Genomic DNA, 19,786 nt, shown 5'->3' with positions numbered 1-19,786 from the left:
TTCAGGCCTATAGATCATTATAAAGGGAAATCCTTTAACAAATAGCTTTATTGAATAAGTATCAATTTATCAATTAATTTATTAGTATTAATTGATACTTGGTAAATGACACTGTATTTATAATGATTTTCTTTGATAATGGTCCATTGGTTCATAATGTTAGAGTTGAAAGTGAAAAAAATATATGAATTGATTTGAGTGGGTCATATGTTTTGTGAATTATAATTCTTATTTTCTTAAAAAATTTTGCCATTTGAAGGAGTATTTATAAAAATCTTAAAAGGAACGGATGAATCACCATTGACCTATAATTTCAATAAAGTATTTCCAGTGAAATTTATTATTAAAAAGTCTACTTATATATTTACTCATATTACTTACTTGAAAGAAAGATACACTGAATATAGCATTTACTAATAATGATATTGACCCGGAAGGTAAAGAGACTTACTTGATTGATGTTTCCTTTGGGTTTTCCATGTTTACTGTCCTAGGTGCTTGGTTGTACTAAGAGAAGTTTCTTATGTCTCAATACAAATCCAAAACAAAATTATAAAAAAATTAATGTCTTGTGCTTGAACTTGTCTGCTTAAGGACATTGTCATTTCCTTGAAATACGATTAAATTCTGTATTTGGCTGATCCGAGGTTACAGCCTTTAAGTTCTGAATTACTTAGATTTTTTTATATCCCTTGTTTAAAAGCTGCTTATTTAATAATTTATTATTTCTATTTATATGGGCCAAGAATATATTTCAGTTTTTTATATTTTATTTTTATTACATTTAAAATATAATTTATTTAAAGATATTTATACAAATAGTTGTACAATATATATCTGATGAATAATTAAAATAGCTCAGATATGTGTAGTTCTGCACCTTAGGAATAAAATATTAGATGAACAAATTTGTTTATTTTAAAATTTTTAATGTAAAGTCATATGAAACTTAGTATTTTTTAATGCTAATATAGTACAATGCATGATAAATATTGACTAAGATAGGTTGTTTCAAGTTATTCTACTTAAGGTAAAGAAAGTCCATAAGAAATTTTTATAAATATATTGAATATTTGGATCCATACATGGTCATTCGGAATGACAGTAAACCCAATGATGGACATTCAGATTGTAAGGTTAATTGCAGATAAATTTTCTCCTAAATCAATCTGTCTTAACCTTACAATCTGAATGGTTTTACTTCCATTCAGACTGATTGTGTTCTACACTGTCCCATAAGATGTATTTACACTAGAGATAATATACAAATAATATGTGTTATCAACATTTTAATGCTTACTGTTCATACTGGTCAAAAGCAAAATTTTATTAATGTTGCTATTTTATATTTTGAATGTGTTATTTTAAGTTACATATTTCTAATATATGTGTTACAAATTGCAATGTTGATAGCATTTCACTTTAGACCATTATAAACAGTAGGATCGAAATGTGTTACTAAAATTTTACTGATAACATTTTGGTGTAAATACACCTTTAGAGAATAAAATTAGTTGGTTTAAAAATAGTTGTTAAATTTTTGACTTGACTTATCTAATACCATTATTTTGCAGATTGATTCCACCGATGTTCAATTCCTCGCCTGAAGGAACTTTTTGATTACATTGTAGCTAGTAATATTTAGAATAAATTATCCTTGAGAATGGCAGGAATGGTCGAAATAAACATAGTGAGACTAAAAGTATGTTTTTTATTATGATTGTTTTCCAGAAAAAATAATGTGTCTTAATTTCTGAACTCTATAGATGAATGGTTTCTAACTGGTGGTCTACATACCATAGGCTGCAGGACTTTTAGGGATGGGCTATAGGAGGGCCTGACAACAGAGATATTTGTGAGATTTTATCGTTGAGATTTTTGATGGTTGAGTGTTAGTAGGTAGGTTTCCAATGGTAAATTCAGCATAGCAATAGCCCTAATTGCTCTTTTAAGCATCCTGATCCTAATTTATCCATTAGGACTCCTCTTTGGTTCAAATCGGGATTGGAAGTTGTTCATACATGTTTAATTTCTGGCTTATTGTTCTACGGACATTAGCTGGTTAGAAACCACAGCTAAAGATTATAATATTTCCTCATTACCTAATAACTTTTATTTAAAATTATTTTCCTAAACATGCATTCGTATGGTAAATTATATTTTTGATAAGTATTCTGGTATTTTTTAAAAGTTTTTTTATGTACATATTTAGTTCAAATTATTATTTTATAATAAATTAGACTCTAAAATAGTTTATTATATGTACAAATTCAATTAAATACTTATTCTTAATTCCTAATTATTGTAAACAACTGAGACATCGACATAGAACATCATATAAGTTAAAAATGATAGGCTTACAAAATTTATAATATCTGCTTTCCGCAATTGAATACAATTTAAACTTTTTTCTTGTCTAGTATATGTTTGTTTTCCATGTCAGTGCCTCGATTTTAAAACTATGAAAGGTAAATCATTATTCTTTCTTTAATTCTTCTTCAAGCATCTCCCTTAGCACATATTTCTTAACTTTTCCCGAGAGTGTTGATGGATACTCCTTTACGAATCTGACATATTTTGGTATTTTAAAATGAGATATCTGAAAAATAAAATGCATTAATGAAACATCAATACTTTGCTTTGTTTTATAAATCATTGATTGGTACTGCTTTATTTACCTTTCCTTTGCAGTGTTCTTTTAAACTTGATTCTGTCATTGTTGATGAATCATGTAATTTTATAGCTACTGCCACTTCTTCACCCAAACGATCATCAGATACACCAAAAACCTTGGATAAAAACAAAAAGTTAAAGGCAATCTTTTCCTATTTATGTTTGGTTGAGATCTTTATCTATAATTATCAGTAAAGTAGATATATAATGTTGTCCATAAATATAGTTAAAAATTATTTTATTAATTCTTGCTGGGTAAAATGTATTTTATAAAAATTACATCCTGATTAAATATATATATACTTTTTTCTGATTGTGTAAATTCTGCTCAAAAAACAATGGTTGATCTGTATTTAAAAAGTTCTAATTTGAGACAAAACAATATTTACAAGATAAAATTAATCTTACTTGGGCATCAATTATATCAGGGTGTTGCATAAAGAATTCCTCAATCTCTGCAGGGAATATATTTTCCCCTCCTCTGATAATGATGTCCTTTATTCTTCCAACAATGGTGCCATAGCCATCTTCTCTCAGAATCATTAGATCCCTAGAAAAAAAAAGTTAAATATTAGACTCTCCCGAAAATGATTATTTTATCATTCAACCTCTATGGTGCATTCACATCAATATTTTTCCGATGATCATTTTTTATAACCTAATATGTGTAATTTGCTGCTACCTCAATTATTTTTTTAAAGTCAAAATTACTGATCATCATTATTTTAAATTATCAAAATCACCCAAATATCATCCAGTTGGTGTGTCTGCAGTGGCGTTTTTTTTTTTCCAACAGTCTGAGTAAGGAAAATGATTCTGTAAGATGATATTTGTCATAGTTTTCAATTATTTTAAGATAAAGAGAGAAAGTGTTGCTATTTGGGATTCAATTCTATGTTGTTAAAGTTTAAATGTCTAGTCAGATTCTTAGAATAGTAATTTACTTCTGGTTCTAACATGGGAACACTGACAGATCCCTTCTATATTATTTACCACCAATTTTGGTGTTTTAATATAGAATTTAATTAAAGAATCAGTAACCTTAAAGTTGTATTATGAAAAATATCTTTTGATGGGTTCACTCAAACTTCTTGTTCCTTTGTCACCAAACAGCACCATATTGAAAACATTTATCAAGTATGTTAATATTTAATCTTTTTTAAATAGATGATCTATTAGTATTATGGACAAATGTTTTTTTCTAATCATGAAATAACTGAATAAGTATTTATTAATTATTAAAATTCTCATTCCCTTGTCATTATTAGTTCAAGAGTCGACAAAGAAGTTATATGGACGACAAAGGAATGAGATCTTCTAATAACAATAACAATAATTTTTTTTCTTCTTCATCTTATGTGGTTATATATTTTTCAATTCTAGTTTAATTTTCTTAGTTGGTGAAAGTTGCATAAACTTGTATCAAATAAGGCTTATTCATATTATACCACTGCAAATAACTGAAGTATTGGCAATTTAAATGAAAGAAACTATGCCTCAATCAGTTTTCTAGATTCTATCAATTGATGTTTTTCTTGATAATATATGAAGAAACAATAATAATTCTTTATAATTGAAAATAGGATTTTTTTTTTTTATGTTTTTTTAAATTTAAATTATCTTTGTCTGTATATTCTTTGAAACATAAATGGTTCTACATTTTGCGAATTAAAATTTTCTTTTTCAATTGTAAACCTTAAAAAAATATTTAAATAATATTCACTCCAAGATAATTCATTTATTTTGCTTACTGATTTTAACATGCTTTGAAACATGATTAATCTGTTTAGACTAATTCTTGAATTTATGTGTTATATTATTTTAAATGATGCTAGCTTCTGAGTTTGACAGTTGTTGACACTTGTTATTCATTGTATACAATTATTTATGTTAATTATTCTATATATCCTTTATTCATTGGTTGTTATCTTGTTTTTTGTTCTTAGCCCTGATGAAGGCTAGAAATTGTGGCCGAAACGTTGGCACTAATAAATAAGTTTTTTAACTTATTTGTGTTATTCTCTGACCACACTCCAAACCATCTTCTCCTCATATGTATTATTCACAGTCAACTGTCTTCTCATATTTATATGGTAGGAGAAGGAAGAGCATATTATGATTCTGATTCATTATTTAAGCTATATTTTAGATATTTATTTGCTACTTTTTTACTTATCATATAATTAATCAAATACCATCCTTAAAATAATTGATGAATCATAAATAGCTTTACCCTGATCTAAGCCATCCATCAGCAGTTTTAGCTTCTTTTGTCTTTTTTTCATTTCCCCAGTATCCTATAAAGTTAGCATAACTTCTGAACCATGCTTCCCCCGGAGTTCCGAAATCAACCGTCTTTCCTTCCCTGTCAACTATTTTTACCTGTGAGTGTAAAAATATGTTATTGATTAATATAAAATTAATTTATTTTCCAATATTTTAATGGTAGAAAAAAATACATGAAAATTAAGTTATTACATAGGATTTATAAATGGATCTTCTTTGTGACTAGGTGCCCATTAGATCCTGTGGGACCATTTTCTAGTTTCCTTATTGATCCTAAAGGCTAGAAAATTGTCTTATGTTTTTGTATTAGGCATTATTCTTGATTGTTTTATTACCTATCCTAATATTTATCTTATGTTGGTTAAAAAAAAGGTTATTTATGAAAATATATTTAATTAAATTATAGATTTTATTTTTGATAATATGAAGAAAAAAATCAACCTTTCCTCTATACAATAATGGGACCTCTTCTTATATCAGGGCTTATTTTTCCTGAAAGCTAGAGATAAAAATACAGTGTTTCTGACACTTTTATTTTAATAAAATGCCTCATACAAGGTAAAGTATACTACAGCAATGAGAATCACTAGATCAGGGGTTCCCAAACTTTATTCGCCACAGTACACCTTTTGGGCTAAAAAAATTTGCAGCACACTTGTTGAGCTAAAATAATTTTGCAATACCCTTCTCGAGCTAAAAAAAATTATAAAAAGTTGCCGAAATTACCCTTAGAGTGGATAGAGTGGAAAATATGAAAAACAGTACAAAGTAAGAGCTGGTATGCATTCTACTTTTGTATTTTAATTTTAATTTTTTTTTGTAATATTTTGGGAAAGTGGGATTCGCTTGGAGTACTCCTGCTTTAGGGTATAGTTTCTAATAAATCTCCAAGTGTAGTTCGCTTAAACTGGCCCATATGTATTTCTCTGGATTGTGAACCTTTGGGTATATTCAACGGAAGCTTTGAAGGTGAAGTATTTAAATTTAATAATGTTTTATGACCAAATTTTACAGATCATGACCGAAATTCCCAATCTTTTGAAACTGTTCAACTGTTGGCTTATAAAGAAAGCTATATTAAGTGCTAAAGTGCTTTACTTGATTGCATTCTACAATGAAACTAAAATATTTCATTGACTTTCCAATAAATATTTTAACATTCTATGAATAAATTTTTCTATATATCTATATATGGAACCTGTTTCTACATAATACTTTTAAACTATCACAAATAATAAAATTTTATTAAATTACCTCCAAATTTTCAGCAACATATCCAACTGTGGTAGTCCTCTGTTCAAAGCTGTCATCAAGTTTGTTTGCAAAACATATTGGACTTGCTTCAGTCATTCCATATATGAACTTAAACAAATAAAATGAAAGTAAAAATAAGATAATTATAAAAATATATACATATATATTAACTTATAATGCACATATATGGGCCAGTTAATATTTTTGATTTAATTTCAGTAAAAAGTTAGTTTTGTGTAACAGATGTTAATAGGTAAAATAAATTATTACGCTCATATACCAATTACTTAAATTTACTATAAATCAAATATATGCTAATGGATAGGTTGTCTCTATATCACTTACCTACAAGAAAAGTTCCACGACTCAAAAACTCTAAATTTTATAGGAGAAGTAAAAGAAACTTTTATAATTGTAGTCTGAAAGCAAATGGAGAAACTATTGTAATAAAAAATGACACTTCTTCTGTCACAAAAATTCTACACATGTAGCCATCATAAGACCAATGAGATGTATTCCTCTTTTGGTTCTATCATTAAAAATTATTTTGAGAAATAAAGTGACAATTCCCCATCTCTTTTCTAATCATTACGCTTATAAATTTTTCTGTTGGAACCAACATTCAGGTCAGACTTATTTCTGAAGTGAAATGCAAAACAATATTTTTATTTGCAGGTGTGAGATATGTAAACTATCCTATAATAATAAAGTAGTATAATAATTTGAAACTTCTTCTGTTTCTTTCGCTCCCTCCTTAGGTGTCCATTTTACATTTCTATCAGACCTTCAGTATACACACAATTACTTTTCAATAAATGCCACTTTTTAAAACCGCATAAATTAATTTTTTAATATTGAATTTTTTTTTTTACACTATGTTTGAGTCTCATGGAAAAATGATAAAAATAGGCAAAATGATCTATGAAGAAATTCAGTCACTAATATTTTTTTTTACTCAAAAGTTATAATCATATTGTTAAATAATTACTAATGTTATTTTATTCAGGTTTAAACTTGCAACAGGCAAACCTTCAAAAGTCACACTTCAGGGCGCAAGTATCAAACATACAGCCATTAGGAACTAACAATTTTTTTGTACTTTTATGATTAATATAAATTTTATGTGTAAAGGGTATTTAAAGACAAACTTTCATTTTAACAAGAAAGGGGTTTCTTTAAGAAATAATTTATCCATGAAAACATCTTTGAAAATTATTGGACCAAAGAAATAAGAACTAATAAATTATTTAAATAAAAATTCACAATGAAATCAAAAATTCCTCTGATGGGGGCTAAATGATTAGCATCCGATCTGGATGTTTACTGATGTCATCAAATCTTAGGGATCTACAGAGAAATGAAAACCTTTTAACATTCATAACCATTCTAAATCGGTCAACTGACTGCTATGACTCATAACGATTCATGTGATTTGCTTTGAAGACTCCTCCTAGATATAAAACCCCAACAGGATCGGTGAATTTAGCATCTCTTGCTCTCAAAACTTTGCCAGAAATGAAAATTTCATTTATAATATCATTATCAATAAGACAGCTCCACATATCTAATATATTAGAAATATTTTTTGCAGGTCCGATGGTAACTGGAAGATGAATCAAAATATTGTGTTTCCCTTGTCGTTTTCCAGTATTTCTTGGGTTTTTATTCCACTTTCATTCATTAAGGATGTTCCAATTTTTTTTCTCATGAGCAATGTAAAAATTTCATCATTATTAGCATCTTCTTCCTCACTAGATTCTCCACTTAACTCAGTTTCAGAATCTCTTTCCCTTTCTTCTATTTGTTCGCACTCACCAGAGTCACAATGTTTATCATCTGAGGAATCTGGAGCATCATGTCTTCTGTTGTCAAATAAAAGAGCATAAAGAGAGTAGCAAGCCGTGAACTAGTTGTCTGGATTGGTCTTGTTTCTTCTTCTCAAGCATTGAAGAAGGGAAACAATGGTCACTTACATGGAAGGGCGCAAGTATCAATTTGATACTAATGGTGTTTACAAATGGGTACATGGAAGAAAATTGGATATACTCGAGCATATGTTACCAATAAAATAGTAAAAGGCTGGGTCGAAAAAGTTGTAATCTTGAACTAGTGAAAAATCACACCAACAGGCACAAGTATTAATTTGATACAAACAAGTGCCTACAGAGAAAAAAAAACACCAATCAGAGGCGGGAACATCACTGGTAGGTTCATGGTTGAAAGTTAAAAAGATAGTGAGGAGGAGAGCCCCACTCACCGATCACATGCCTTCAAATTTGTGGAAAACTGTTTGAAATGAATCCAAATGATACATCGCTGGGTCAATAAAGCTAAACAAAATAGAAATAGATAATATGAATAAATAGGACATCTGAGAGAAAAGCTCACATGTGACAAATGGTGTTATAACATACTTATCTACTAATACCAGATTAAGAAACAGTTTTCTTGCTTTATTTTTATTTTTTATTTATGTTTTGTGTTTAGAAATTACATATTGGTTGAATTCTATAGATTAATAAAAATTATAATAACCTGGATTTTACATGATGGAAAAATTTTTGAAATGTCTTTGGCCAGTTGTGGTGGACACATTGATCCACCGCATACTATTATATCAATATTTGCACATGCTTCTGCCAGTTTTTGGTTGCCTGGTAGCTGGGCTTTTATTTCATTGCAAATATCAATGTACATTGTTGACGTTCCATACAAGATATTGCATCTGTGAAGAATCATTAAGATGTTAGTTACAATGTATTGGTATTTTGAAGTCTTATACTGACTGACTTTGTGTTTGTAAAAAATCTATTTTTAAAATGTTCACTAGTTACTTCTGGATTAGAATGGAAAAGTATAATATAAATATAGTAATAATATTTTATATTGAACATAGAAGATTTTTATATTGAAAAATAGTTCTAAAAAATGAATATTTTTCAGTCTTACTTCTTAACTATTACTTGTAATTTTTTTTTTTAAAATATTTAGTACTAAAACATAATTAGAATATTTTCTTTTAAGGTAAAACTAAATAAATAAATTCTGTTCTTTTCAATTATCAAAAAAGAAAAACATTAATTATTACTATTGTTTTTCGATATATAAAAGTAACCTAATTTTTTTTTTATTTAAATTTTATTTTTAATATTTTTATTATGTCTTCTTCAATTTTTTCCCTTAAACTAAGAAGCAGAATCTGCTTCGACTTGACATTAATATTATAATTATTATACATTATTATTATTATTATTATTATTAATATCAAACAATAAATGATAAAAAACTTCATAATATGCTAATATTAAAGTAAAAGGAAACCAATTTTGGGAAAATACTGTCAGATGTAGTGTGTTAAACTCTAAGTTCTCACATTAATTGCTTCATCTTGTCTTTTTCTAAGATGTTCTAATTTTTTCCCCTTGTAAGTTCAACTGTGCAACTGAAGAGCCATTCTTTTATTTCATATTAAGCATTATTTGCTACTTATAAAATACTGGCAATTGTTGATGAAGTTTCTATATTTTTATTATTCTTAAAAATAACATTACAATGAATAAACTCATGCTTTTGAAAATGGTTGGAAAGATTAGATTCCTTCAATATTATCAAATTTTAATAACAACAAATTACTTAAAAATTGCTGAGGCCATTTTAAATAATAGTTAACATTATATAATTTTTAATTATTAAATTAATGTTAAGTACAATAACAATAATAAGTATGATAATATAATATAATAAGAATAATAAAAGTTAAGATCTTCATATTCTAGACAAATTCATGCTGTTTACTACAGCAGTATCTTAATTAAAAATATTTCTTCATAAAACTTTTGATATTTTTTCTGCAAAAGTATATTTATTTATTTTGTTTAGTAAAAATGTTTTATATTACTTGGATGTTTGAATTATTTCAGTCATATCTTTCTTGAATATAGGCCCAGGTAAATACAGAGTTATGCCAAAGTCAAGCCCACTCATGATTCCTAAGACAGATCCAAATATGTGGAAGAGTGGTACTTGCAAACATAAAACACTCGATGGCTGCAAAAGGTAAAAATGAAATAAAATGTATTAGTGGTTTACACAAAAACTTTCAAACAATTATACCATAACTTCAGGTTTGATAGATACTTTTTTTTCTATATTGTGGTTGTATATAGTGGGGGTCAAAAAAAGGAGCTCAAAATACTTCAAAATCAGGATAAAAAACAAAATACAGAAAATTAACAAAATATTGTGAACCAGGATAGGATTAAAATATGATGTGAAATATATTATAAACACAGGTATTTTTTTTTTTAGAGAAGAATTACATTTAATTGTTTATGATATATTTCATTTTATCTTATAGTTCTATCCTAGTTTACAATATATATATATTTTTTTATCTTGTCTTTTAACCTAGATGAAACCCACCAAAGTAGTTCAAAATTTTGGTATATAATAAATAGTTCTTGTAGTATTTTGAGCTCCTTTTTTGATAGCTACCCGGGCAATCTTTTTTCATTAATATTTATCTATTATTCTATGGTCAGATGGAAAAATGTTATAATACTTTTACGTCTTTTTAAGATTGTTGATTGAAAATAAAATTTTTCCAGCATGTAATTATGTGGATTTCGTTTACATTTTATAATTTGGCACTTTTTTTTGTCATAAACTAATAGAATAATACTTTAAAATGTTTGCTACCTAACATCAATGAATGAGACCCAAGAATATGTTTTTTTTTTTTTATGACCCTCTTCCTGGTCATTTCTGACATAGAGGAGGGTTATCTACAGGTAACAAACCTATTCCAACCATGGAGGTGAGGCAAGTTTTCATTTCGTGGGGTTGTCACAAAATAAAAGTCAATCACCCAGACTAGATTCAAACTGGCACCGCTGCAGTTTCGAGGTAGTCAAGGTTGGTGGCTTAATTCCCTTGGCTACAAATGGCCCTGCATGTTTTGTCCATATTTCCTCTTTTGCATGGTAATTTTGCTTTAATCCAAGTTTTTTTTTTAGATAGAAAAAATTCATAGCTAAGGATTACGGTACGAATAATACTTAATTATTTTCCAGAAAGCCTAAAATAAACATGTACTGCTATGAAAGTTTATGAGCTGAGTTCTAGGGACTTTATTGCTTTCAAGTACTATTTGCACCTCTGTCTTTGGAAGTGGAATGATCTTCGGTTGATGTGAGGAGGGCAAGTTAATAATTACAAGTAACTTTTTTTTCTTTTTTAAAACCTTATTATTATTATTATCCAGTTTATGTCGCTATTGCAGGTTGTATATCTGAGGTGGAGGACCTAGAAGTCCAACCACCTTCATATTTATTTATTTATTTATTTCCTCTTTTCAAATATTTAAAACCTTTCGCACTATGTGTGGTGTGTCTATGAGAACCGACTGTTGAGCCTCTCTTAGTACATCAATAGGCACTCCCAAACCATTCACGCCTGCCACTGTTGATTTTGGTATGAGGCCATTGGTGAATATTATGATTGGAGTTGTGGTAACTCCCTCCAGTTGATACAGTGGTACAGGTTCAGTGCAGTCAAACCATGATCCATTGTAACGATTGCCTGATAAACACTAGTGGTTTTCGAATGGAAATATTGACGTAGGGATAATTCTTGCTTGCAGCACACTTCTTCAATATTTATGAGTCCTCGTCCTCCTTCTTTCCTGGATAAATAAAGTCTGGATTTGGATGATATAGGATGATGGACCCGCTCTTGTGTGAGTTTCGTTCTTACAAGACAATCTATTTCTTGTAGGGTGGTATTCGATCAGTATAATATACCAAAGCTGTAGCTTAGCGCTGGTATGACCCAAGTATTGATGGCCTTGATTTTCTGTTTTCCAGAAAGTTAAGTCTTTGATACTTTTCATAGTCTCATTTTCAACATTAATATTAGCTCTTGTTTCACATCCTTTCAAGCTATTTTGAGGTGCTGCTGTATACCTAAATATTTATATTGTTCTTTGGCTTCTAGTTCCCTGATGCACTCATCTTCATTTATCAGCAGGTCTTGGGCATTGACCACCTATCCCTTGTTCACATGCAGCACCACACACTTATCAAGTCCAAATGACATGCTTATATCTTTGGTGTAGGATGACATTATTTCACTCATACTTTGTAATTGTTTTTTGTTTTTCACATATAGCTTAAGATCATCCATGTACCAGTTGTGGCTGACAGTGGTTGCCTCGTCCTTGGTATTGAGTTTGTAGCTCACCTGGTTCCTTCGCAGTATCCGACTTAATGAGAACAGCGCCATACAAAACACAATGGGCTAAGGCAATCTTCTTGGTATATACCCCTCATAATTTTTATTTGGTTGTTACCATGGGTCACTCCTATTTTTATTATTGTCGGTTGTTCTACCTATTGCGGGTTGAGTATCTGAGGTGGGAGACCTAGAAGTCCAACCACCTTCATATTTTTGTTGATTTATTTTATTTATTTTTTTCAAATATTTAAAAATTTTCGCACTATACGTGCACTGTCTAAGAGAACTCACTGTTGAGCCTCTCTTAGCATGTCTGTAGGTACCCCCCAAGCCATGCCTGCTACTGTTGATTTTGGTATGAGACCATTCATTGATATTATGAATGGAGTAGTGGTAGCACCTTCCAATTTATATAACAATAATTTCTTCAATTCTATCGCCAATTCCTGGTATTTCCTCAGTTTTTCTCCCACAGTGGAGCTTATATTATTATCGTTGGGGATTTCGACATCAATAAGTTCCGCTTTCTTTTTTCTGAGGTCTATAAGGAGGATACACAGCATGTGCAGTGCCTTTTCTTTGTCTTCCATACATAGACGACAGGTGGAATCCTCATCTTAAGATGTATTTTAAGGGGCAGTGGCCCATGAGGAGTCCTGTTATTGTCGTCAGTTCATTTCTACTAAGGTTAAGGTAAAATTTTGCCTTTTCCTCAGATATAGAGCTTGGATTGCTTCATACCTGGTTTCAGTGTCCAGTGTGTTTCCTTCTCTTTATGTTCCCAGGAGTCAACCACCTTCCTGATTGCATTTCCAGATATGTTGCAATTTGGCTCAGGGCCAATAAGCATCATTTCTGATCCCTTCCTAGCTAGGGTATCTGCCATCTCATTTCCTTCAATCCCCTCATGCCCTGGGGTCCACATCAAGGTCAGTTTATTGCCTCTGGCTAATTCCTTTAGTCTTTCCAGGCAATTCCAGACTAGCTCAGATTTTATAGTATAGGACATTATTGTCTTTAAAGCAGCCTGACTGTCTGGTATTATATAAATGTTTTTTCTGTTTGGATTGTTTTTAATGTTTTCTAATGGTGCTATTTCTATTGCGTGTATTTCAGTTTGGAAGACAGCTGGGTATATTCCCATTTCTAGGGTTCTTTTGCAATTTGGTCCTACAACCCTAGCCCCTGCTTTTCCTTCCTTAACTGATTCATCCGTATACCAGACCTCCTCAAATTTAGGGCCTCCTTTCCTTCACATCTCTTTGTCTGGAATACATACTTTGAAGTTTTTTGGGTAAATGGTCTCTTAGAAAGCTCATCCATTCTTTACCTTCTAGTCTTATTTAGGATCTTTAAGTGTCCTTGATAGTTTCCTGGTTTATAATTCCAGTCACGTTCTATACTTAAGGCTTCTTTTTGTATCCAGATGTGTAATGGAGTTAAGTTCAGAATTGCTTCCATAGCTGCAGTGGGGCATGTTCTGATTGCTCCTGTTACACCATTCTTTGTACCTTTTCCAATTTTATTTGTGAGGTTTTTTCCTCTGTTTTCGGCCACCAAATTGCCAATGCGTAGGTTATCATGGGTCTTATAACCCTTGTTTTAAAACCTTATAACAATTTAAAAAGTTTTATACCATATTTTTTTTATTTCCAGTTTTTTTAGTTGAATTCCTTCATTTAAAATTTTTTAAAAGTTTTTATTACAAATTTATTTAAAATATGGACCATAATAATTTAAGGACATATATATTTTATTTTTATCAAATAAAATTTTCATTTCTAATTGTTATATGAAGTGATGTTTGGGGTGCATTCTGATTTACCCCCTACCTCATAATTCTATGAAGCTCAACTATTTTTCCCCATGTAGAATACTTACTACCTTAGCAAAGTTAACCTTGGAACGAGGTAAATAAGGTTAACTTTTAAAGGAAAGTATGGACTTTCCTGAAGAATATTGAGTATCAAAGTGAATCAATGATTAAAACGTTTATTAAAAAATGCTCTATTTCTTATAAATATTCTCTTATAAAATTCAAAGATTCAATTTAAGCGATGTTAAACCTACCTTTTTGTCATAACCAAATCTCTTTCCAAGGTAATGACAGTTGTTTATTGTTCCAAAGTGAGAAAGAATAGCTCCTTTTGGTAATCCTGTTGTTCCCTTCAAATACAGAAATCTTTTAAAGGATATTTAATAACACAAAATGCCTTAGTTGAGAAAACATTCATAATTGTTGTAGTCGTTAGTAAATTATTTTTTTAATAAATCATTTTTGCATTCTATGCTAGGATTGACTAAAGTAAGTCATATGTTAAAAAATATGACTGTTTTATTCTTTGTTATTGCTAGATTAGAGAAAAAGCTCAATAATTTAAATCATTGCTTTATTAACTAGTGGAATATCTGACAAAAAAAAGTTTTTATTTTTCTGTTGACTGTGAGTATTTTTTCTGAAAGGGTTGACTTATAGACTGCCCCAAAGTTCTTAGGGTTGTCACAAAGTAAACCAAAGTCTGCGGGACACTATGCAATACGTCTAACACGAAGCTAAAAAAAAAAAAATTGTCAGATGTGCCACGATTAAAGCAAAGCAGCAATATATTATTAAATAAATAATCTGAGTATATGTTTATCTTAATGAGAAACTTATTGTGGTTTGAAAGTACATTTTATTTATGAAAAAAATTGAAATTAGATAGCAAATGAAATAACATACTGATGAGAACTGAATAAATGCTGGGTCATCAGGCTGAATTTGTTCTTCTATAGTATAAAGCTCGTCTGTACATTTTGTTATATTCATCACATCTTTTAATCTATAACACCCCCTGTAAAAAAGATTTGTATTGATTCAATGGGTTGTTTAAAATTTGCTTTTGTTCCATCATTCATCCTATAAAGATAAGTTGTGAAAGTTCTCTCTGAAATATTTTAGTAAACTATTTAAAATTTTGTTATATTAATTTTTGAAAATATATAGTACCAAAAATTTTTTTCTGCTCTATTCAGTAAGATATTAACAATATATTTGGTACTTCAATTCAACCTCAGAATCTTTCATGAAGAATTGCAGCTGTTAAAAATGGAGATCAACAATTTCAAAACTAAAATGATGAGAATGTGAAAAGGGGCAGAACTAGGAGACTGAATAATATGACTGAAGGGAGAGGAGCTGGAGCACATTAGAGTCGATGGAGGAAGGCCAAGAAACACTTGGGATGGTGCAGTCAAGGAAGCATTTGACAAGAAAGGAATGGACTGGAATAGATGCAGCCAGCTAGTACAAGATCAATGATTATGTAGCCTGGAGAGGATCAGGTTCTACATGCAAACTCCTCACACTGCTATGCGACAAAAGAGGTAGGATTAAGAAGAACTATTTGTTACTTTGGAGAGGTAACCAATTTAAAAAGAGATATGATAAATCTTTCACCATTATTACTTTCATATAAATAATATTTTATAGTTGTGCCAAGGAACCAAAATATAAGGTCCAGTGGAATGGAATTCACTCGGCCCTTTGCTGATCATTGAGTTAAATAATAGGGTGTATAAAAAAAGAATAACCGTTTTATCAAATTCAAGATTTCAAAGGACTGTAAATATTTTAATCCTATTTAATACTTTTTTTTTTTTTTAAGGCAACCCACAGCAAAGGTGATGTTTGCCTAATTAACTGCAGGTGACCAACCTATTTTAACCATGGTAGGGGGTCAAGTTTTTCATTTTGTGAGACTGCCACTTATTGAAAAAAGCCAACACCCCAGGGCAGATTCCAGGGCGCCGCCCGCAGATCTCAGAACGATAGACCTAGGGCTAACCATCTATGCTACGGATGGCCCCAATTACTAATACTTAATAATCCCTTTAGAGCATTCTATAAGCTTGTTTAATCCCATTTAGCTTCTTCAAAAAAAGCCTCAGTTTAGTTATTTGTTTCAAAGAAGAAACATGGTAGTGTCCTACGAAATTCTCATAGGCATTACTGGAAAACAAATTTCTCAGCGGCTGAAACAACTCATAAAATTATTAAATATGAAGGGGAACGCATCCTTCACCAATGCACTACCTGGTGTTGGTTTGAAAAATTTAGCAGTGGAGATACAATGTTGGAAAGGAAGAAGGGCTCCGGGCGACCATTAATGGATATTGATGAGGTTCTGCAGGAAGCTATTGAGTCAAATCCGTTCACAAGTACTCGTGAACTTGGCAGGAAGTGTGGTGTGTCGAAAGATACTGTTAGTCGCCATCTACTCTTCATAGGAAGGTGAAAAAGAGCAGTAGACTGGTCCCTCATGATCTGCTAAGAGGTTAGAAATTTGTGAAAATTTATTGAAAAGTGGGTTTACTGGCGAAATCTGAATACCCATGAGCAATGGCTAGATTGTGGTTAAACTGCTTCTCCTGTAGCTGTGGAGGAGCAATTGGAAAAAAAAATCCATGCTTTGTGTTTTTTGGAATTATGTTAATTTAAGTGTTATCCATCACGAATTTATTCCTGATGGATGCTCTACGTATTTTGAACTCTACTGGGAACAACTGGAAAGATTGTACTCGAAGTTGTCAGAGCTTTATTCTGCTTTATTCAACCGAAAAGGAGTTTTTTTCCAACAAGATAATGCTCTTCCTCACATTTCCTGTCGATTCAAAGAAAACTTTAAAGAACTTTATGGGTTCAAACTCCTGCCTTATCCACCATATAGTCCAGATTTTGCACCATCGGATTGCAAATTGTTTCGATCCATGGCCCATTTCCTTCAAGGGAAAAAATTTGATAATTTTGCGGAAGTTGAAATTGTGGTCCAAGAGTTCTTTGACAGCCATCCCAAAGAATGGTATCAGTGTGGGATCGAGCAATTGGATTGCAGATGGCTAATGACAATAAATAACAATAGACTATACTTTGAGTATTAATTGTATTTCATATCATATTGTTATATTTAAAAAAAATTACTATTCATTTCTAATAAGAAATTCTATGACCTGAATGCAATTATACAGTTATTAAATTATAAACCCAGGAATCGGAAAGCATAAAAAAAAACATACGGAAGCTTTTCTTCAGTTGCCACAATGATGAATGATAACTCTGGTAGTTCTGGGCAATTCAGAGGTTGGCCATGGGGAGCTCTTAGCATTCCTGGTACTGCCTCCATCAAGAGTTTTGGATAATCTTGTGTTTTGAAGTGTTGGTCAGTTATAATTCCTTTTGCCTTCACTTGTGTTAAAACATACTTAAATTCATTGGACTTGTAAGCAGGATTAACCATAACCTGTAAACATTATTAAAGATTTATTTTTTATTCATTCATTTTTTTTTTTTTTTTTTTTTTCGGGTTCCTTTCCTCTTCTTCAGGATAACATTCATTTTTCTTTGATCCTTGTTAGTTACTTCCATATAATTATATGTTGTCATATTTATTAATTAGTCCTCATTTTACAATGGAAACTTATTCTGTTTAAACCATCAGCACTATAATTTATGGTTTTATATGAGGTGGTTAAAGCAGTAATTTAAGATGGTTTAAATAGAATAAGTTTCCATTATGAAATTAGGACTAATTATAAATATGAGAAAATATAATTATAAGGATGTAATTAACACAGAGACTAAAGAACAGGTAACACAATCCTGGGAATGGAAAAATGTATAAAGAATAAAAACAATAAAAGAAAGGAATTAATTTCACAAGTATTAAGTAAATAGTCTTTCATGAAAGAATAAAATCAGTTGTAATACAGAATATATTGAGATATTTAAAAAAATAGAAAACAATTATTGGAAACAATTATTACTTGAACTCTATATTAGTAAACAATACTTTTTTTTCTCGACTAATCTTGATGAATATTTTTGTTAATTTGTTTCTTGTAGACCTAACAACAATTCCTTGTTGGATAATTAGCTTCCACATAGAATGTGGGAGGGGTGATCATCAGGAATTTTAAAGGCCCAACCAATTTTGATAAAATGTGACCTGGTAGTGAATGAAATAGTATTATATTTATGTATATTACAAGTATTCTAGGAGTATTATTTCCAAAGAAATCAATTCATTTCTCGTATCCTTCAATGACCATACTTTTTGGAACCTTTCTATTAGGCTTTATGATTATTGGGAATCCTGGAGTAAGTGCCATTTTCCAACAAGATTGGATTATTGAACATATTAGTGCAATAAATTTCATTTGACTTTAGTGAGGGTCGGTGAAGGATTTAAATCTAGGCTCCCTATGGGCCAGCATGGCTCTGATTTCATATATCATTTAAAGATGATATTTTTCAATTAGTTAAGACTTTATATTCTATATTCAACAAAACATAAAAATCTTCACTACAACAACTCTTGAAGGGTCCTGTGTCCAGTTATTGACAGTCACAAAAAACATAGATTAAGTTGAGGTGATATTTTTGAAAAGTTTGATCTAATACCTGTTGTAGGAATTGAATCTTTATTTCTTTGGATATAGAGTGACAATGGACATTAAATATTTAATTATTTAAATACTATTTAAGGATTCATTATGTAACATATCATGGTGGTTATTCTCTAGCTCTATCTTTCTTATTATTTGATATGTAAATTAGCTCTCATGTCTTTACAATATGGTTGAAATGAGAATTAAATAAATTCAAGAAAATTTTTTAAATTTCCAATGTTAAAATATAAACTTACCAATATTATTCCAATTTTAGCTGTGGCCATCATCGTTACATACCAATGTATAGTGTTTACTCCAATGAGTGCTAGCCTGTCTCCTGGCCTCAGTCCAAGTTTCAGAAGAGAAGCACCTAACTGTTCTGCCTGTTTTATGATTGAAAAAATATTATATTAAAGTAAGTTTTATAATAGTAGATTTCAGTCTTGATAAGAAAAATTAAACACCTGTTTATTAAGGATTAAGAACTTTGTAAGCTGTTGTAAAATAAGTTTTAGACCTTATCACACCTGCATTGTTATCTTGAGTCTTATATATGTATTTGAACACTCTTTGTCATTACCAAACGGATTGCCTTTGTGGGCTTATGTCCATTTTGGTTATTATTATGAAAACTAATAACAGGAAATGAAGTTTTTTGTCAACTTTTATTTGTGGAATCTGAATTTGCTAATGATGAGTCTTTCATTTTTCACTCCCCTGGTCACTCCCTAGCCTTTCATATTATGAAATCAAGTGAAGAGGTTAAAGACAAAAATGAAGAAAACCATGTGTTTTGTCCTTTTTTCTAGTGTGTCCTGATCACCCTTGTGGACACAATTCCTTTGTGAGAGTGTGTTGTTGGACATTTCATTTTATATCAATTATTATTTATATTATTTTATTTTATTAT

General features: G+C 30.3%; 1 protein-coding gene across 1 annotated transcript; it reads right to left on the bottom strand.

Annotated features, from left to right (window-relative positions):
- Positions 1–1,691: 1,691 nt before the first annotated feature.
- On the bottom strand, positions 1,692–19,259 carry LOC106683112 (medium-chain acyl-CoA ligase ACSF2, mitochondrial; the record flags this gene model as incomplete). The annotated part of the gene is given in 11 exon segments (XM_067050533.1): positions 1,692–2,599; positions 2,679–2,789; positions 3,082–3,223; positions 4,907–5,055; positions 6,214–6,321; positions 8,749–8,938; positions 10,112–10,260; positions 14,518–14,613; positions 15,170–15,281; positions 17,503–17,726; positions 19,131–19,259. Coding segments are annotated over 11 exon segments (1,533 nt in total), but the record flags the coding sequence as incomplete, so codon positions are not given.
- Between the last annotated feature and the right edge of the window lie 527 nt (positions 19,260–19,786).

This window comes from Halyomorpha halys, unplaced genomic scaffold, assembly GCF_000696795.3.
Source record: "Halyomorpha halys isolate HHAL.00 unplaced genomic scaffold, Hhal_1.1 Scaffold466.1, whole genome shotgun sequence".
Taxonomy (NCBI): domain Eukaryota; kingdom Metazoa; phylum Arthropoda; class Insecta; order Hemiptera; family Pentatomidae; genus Halyomorpha; species Halyomorpha halys.
This window is presented reverse-complemented; position numbering and strand designations above follow the sequence as displayed.